The sequence below is a fragment of the Bison bison genome, unplaced genomic scaffold (genome assembly GCF_000754665.1).
Source record: "Bison bison bison isolate TAMUID 2011002044 unplaced genomic scaffold, Bison_UMD1.0 scf7180017864063, whole genome shotgun sequence".
Classification (NCBI taxonomy): domain Eukaryota; kingdom Metazoa; phylum Chordata; class Mammalia; order Artiodactyla; family Bovidae; genus Bison; species Bison bison.
In genome coordinates this window covers 3660144-3664609 of record NW_011494635.1, presented here as the reverse complement: position 1 = coordinate 3664609, position 4466 = coordinate 3660144, and the positions used below count along the sequence as shown (strand labels likewise).

General features: G+C 51.6%; 1 protein-coding gene across 1 annotated transcript in view; it reads right to left on the bottom strand.

The window, feature by feature from the left end:
• Positions 1-3328: 3328 nt before the first annotated feature.
• Positions 3329-4466, bottom strand: part of CST8 (cystatin 8 (cystatin-related epididymal specific)) — an 8418-nt gene continuing 7280 nt past the window's right edge. Inside the window, exon 4 of the mRNA XM_010836351.1 lies at positions 3329-3480. Within this exon, the coding sequence (XP_010834653.1) occupies positions 3397-3480 (84 nt within the window). The 3' untranslated portion in view covers positions 3329-3396. The remainder of the gene's footprint in view (positions 3481-4466) is intronic.

The window sequence follows — 4466 nt, the reverse complement described above, 5'->3', positions numbered from 1 at the left end:
CTCCATTGGAGACCCTAGAAATGCACCCACCGAGTCTACACGTACCAACCACGTAGAAAGGGGGACTCTCCCAAGACGCATATGGAAGCTGAGCCTGTGTACCCACATGGCTTCCCAGTCCAGCAGGACCCAGGAGCCAGGCAGTCCCTAGCCGGCCCGGCTCAAGGCAAGCAGACCTGCAGTGTGTCAGGGGTAAAGGTGTCACAGGGGGACACGGCAGAGCTGGTGCGGCGTTCATGTCTCTGAGACCAGCACTGGGCCGCATTCTCCCCACAGCCCCCTGGGCCCTTTCCCAGGTTGGAGGCCCTGCACCCCCTGCCACTGCAGCCCGAGTGGTCCCTGGGATGCCTACAGGCCCTGAGAGCTCTGCCTCCTTTCCCCCAGCCCCACCCAGGCCTGGGCTGAATGGATTCCTTGTTCTCACTTAGAATGGCCATGACTGCTCACTGGGTGGAAAGACCTCAACCCCCGCTGAGCCCTGGACCGGTCTTGAGAATGGGCAGCCTCTGAGTCCACCTGGGCTGCCTGGTTGGGCCCCATTTCCCTCGTCTCCATGACTTCCTGGGACCCCATGCTCCGGGGTCTCAGAACAAAGTCCAGGACGCAGGTGGGCTTCAGCAGGATGAAGTAGAGGCTGCAGGTCAGATCTTGGGGGCTCTTTCCCTCCCCTCCCCCTCAGGGAAAGTAACTACATGTGTGTGTGTGTGTCTGTGTGTGTGAGAGAGAGAGAGAGAGAGAGAGAGAGACTCCAGGGACATCTTAGCAGAAATGACATGAAACCTAGCAAGAAAAAGCGAGGCCTGCTTGGCATCATTTTTCATGTGAAGAGAGAGAAAATGAAGAGCCTTGGAGAGGTAGGTTGGAAAGAGGTGAGGTTAGATTAAATTTTCTTGTTAGTTAACACACACTTAGAAATAGGCCTGTATGAGGCATCTCTCAGCAAGGCACACCTGTAGCACCCCCGTGGTGGTCTGGCTGGCCCCACACTGTCCCCAGGCCTGGTTGAACACCGGATCCCCGTGGTTTCCACACAACAAGCCTGAAGGAAGGACCATCCCAGGGGCTGATCCCAAAAGGTCCTTCCCAGGGCACCCACGTGTGCCTCTGGAGCCGGGGGGACAGGCAGGCGTCTGTGGGCTGACCTGGGCACCGGGCTGGGTGGGGGCTCTGCTGCTCCTCTGGGGGGCGTCCCACCAGGGTGTCAAGGGGCACTTTTAGATGGAGCCCCCTGGCTGGTGGGAAAGAGTAGTTTTCAATCAGGGTATGAGAATTAGGTTGACGTAGAGCCTGTTTCAGGTCTAAATCCTGGGCCCTTAGTTGGTGGAGGCTCCTGGTGGAGAGCGGGGCAGAGCAGGGGCTGTGTCTAAGGAAAGTGGGGGGCACAGGGCTGGGCCTGGAAGAGAGACCATGGGGACTGACGGGGGTCGGGAGAAGGGACAGTGGAAGGAGAGGGAAGGGCTATGCCAGGCGAGTGCCTGGTGTCACCCTGGGTAGCGTGATGGTCCCAACTGAGACCTCCACATTTCCGCTTAAGACCTCAGTTCAGAAGAACCAGAGACGAAAGCAACGGCTCTGGGGTCTCGTGGCCTTCTATCGGGGCAGCAACGCTGCTTCCCCATCATCCACCAGACCCTGAGGAGAAACCCTGACCTTTGGGAACACAGTTGTCATCCCGAATTGTACCCAATGCCACCTTTAAAACAGGCTAGTTACTTAAAAACATTTTAATTGTGGCAAATATATCTATATATAACCTCCTGTCTTAACCATTTTCAAACAGACATTTAGTAGCACTGAGTATATTCAGGCTGTTGTGCCCCTGATCTCCACAAGGTTTTCACCCTGCAAAACTAAAAACTGTATCCATCAGAGAATCCTCCCGCTTCTGCGCTAAAACTGTATCCATCAGAGAATCTTCCCGCAGACACACCTAGTTATTTATTTATCACTGGGCTGGGTCTTCATTGCTGCACAGGCTTTTCTCTAGCTGAGGCAAGCCAGGGCTACTTTCTAGCTGCTGCGCACGGCCTTCGCACGGTGGTGACTTCTCTTACGGTGGAGCACGGGCGCTGGGGTGTGCAGGCCTCAGTAGTTGCGTCACATGGACTCGGTAGTTGTAGCTCCCGGGCTCAGGAGTGCAGGCTCAGTAGCTGTGGTGCATAAGCTTAGTTGCTCCATGGCAGGTGGGATCTTCCCAGGTCAGGGATCAAACCTGTGTCTCCTGCATTGGCAGGTGGACTCTGTATCACTGAGCCACCAGCGAAGCCCAGCCACACTTATTTTTAATGACGCCTTTCTTTGAGGGAGTTTTATCTCCTACTATCAACCAGTCCATTCTGAAGGAGATCAACCCTGGGATTTCTTTGGAAGGAATGATGCTAAAGCTGAAACTCCAGTACTTTGGCCACCTGATGCGAAGAGTTGACTCATTGGAAAAGACCCTGATGCTGGGAGGGATTGGGGGCAGGAGGAGAAGGGGACGACAGAGGATGAGATGGCTGGATGGCATCACTGACTCAATGGACGTGAGTCTCGGTGAACTCCCGGAGTTGGTGTTGGACAGGGAGGCCTGGCGTGCTGTGATTCATGGGGTCGCAGAGAATCGGACACGACTGAGTGACTGAACTAAACTGAACTGATCATCCCTGTACTTCTTTCACAGACCCCTACGTCCTCTCTGTCACTTTGCACATACACAACTGCATACCCAACTGCATACATAGTATAACCTGCACACATATGCACACTCGTGCACACTTGTGCACACACGTGCACCCCAGACACATGTGTACTTCAGCTTCCCCTGAAGCTTTATTGCCCTCATCTCTCTCTATCGGTGACCCCTGTTGACATTTACATATAATGAAGAATAAATTCTCCCAATTCTCAGAGCCCCCGCAGGGGAGGGCTGACGCTTCTGCCAGGGGGTTTCCCAGCCCCCTGGGGGCCCATCCACTCAGGACCCAGGGAGGGAGGAGTCTGACGCCAGATGAGGCTCCCAGAAGGAACCTGTGAGTTAGCACCCACTGTATTCAGCCCTCTGTGTGTGTACGTCTGTGTGTGTGTGTGTGTGTGTGAGGGGTGTTATCCAATCAAAAAGTGATTCCTTCCCAAGTGTGCGGTGGAAAATGGAATCAGCCTTCCCTCCACCCTTTGTGCTGAGGGACAAACGTTCCTTATTCCTAGTGGCATGCCATCATGTCAGCCAAAGGCAAGTGGCCTCCTGTGAGGCCAGGAAGGAGGCATGGGTCTTGCCCACCTTTCATTACCACATAGTAAGAAACTAGAAAGTAGAACAGCAAGCAGGGACACATGTGTGAGGAAAACATGTTGGTAACGGCTCACAGGCCATCACTTCTTCACAAAGCGAGGGGTGGTGGCGGGGTGCCAGAGCCTCTAGATGTCCACACACTGCTTCTTCATCACAGTGAAATAGCCGTGCCATGGGAGTGCGCCCACACAGAAGGTGCACATTTGTCTCTGAAAAAGACCACCACCACAGCAAAAGTCAGCAGTGTGCCAAGTGCGAGAGAAAAATCAGTTCTGTTACGGGGTGCCAGCGCAGGAGCTAGGTGCCAGCGTTGGGGCTAGGTGCCAGCATAGGAACAGGCCAGAAGACGGGTCGCCACCTGTCAAGCAACACCCCACAGAATTTGCTGGCTGGAGGCTGCAGACCCTTGTAGCCACCAGAAGTTACATGGAGGAGTGTTTGTCCCCATCCCATCCGTGGATAGACAGCAAATACTAATCATCGTATTTTTGGTGGAAGATCAGACATAAATTTGATTTTATTTTTATAAAATAAAATATTAATATTTTCTATAATGTAAATACTGTAGTTCTGTGCCAGGTATAAACTAATATGTGTCATCTTAATAATCAAATAATGCCTTTTGCTCTGACAACAAATACATCAGATAAGAGCAATGTAGAGAATTCTAGGACCTAACATAAATTTTATTCCAAACCTCCCCCTTCTCCCTTTAAAAATGTCATTGAAATGACAAATGAAAACTTTTATTGTGGGTAATAGATGGATGAATGGGTGGAAAGAGGCTTAGGCAGATGGACGGGCAGGTAGACATCCTAGAAAAACAGCAATGGCCGTCTTCAATAACTGACTGGAAACACAGGGGCATTTCAGAAGTGAGGGGCAAACAGTGTCAGAGAGAAGGACGTTAGGTTTTGGCTGAATTCTGACACATACAAAGGAGGATTATGGGGTCTCCGTCCCCACAAACCCACAAGATACCAAGTCAAGATGATTTTATGGGCAAATTATGTCAAACCTTGGGAATCCAAAGCTCTTTTGGTTTTTAAACTGATCTAATTGCAGAAAAAAGTTGAAAAGCCCCTGTTCTCATTACACCAGACCTGAGAAACCCTGAAGCCAAAACACAACCAAGAAATAACTGTAACCCAGACTTACCTAGTAAAATGAAATGTAATATCCTTTTAAAAGTCAG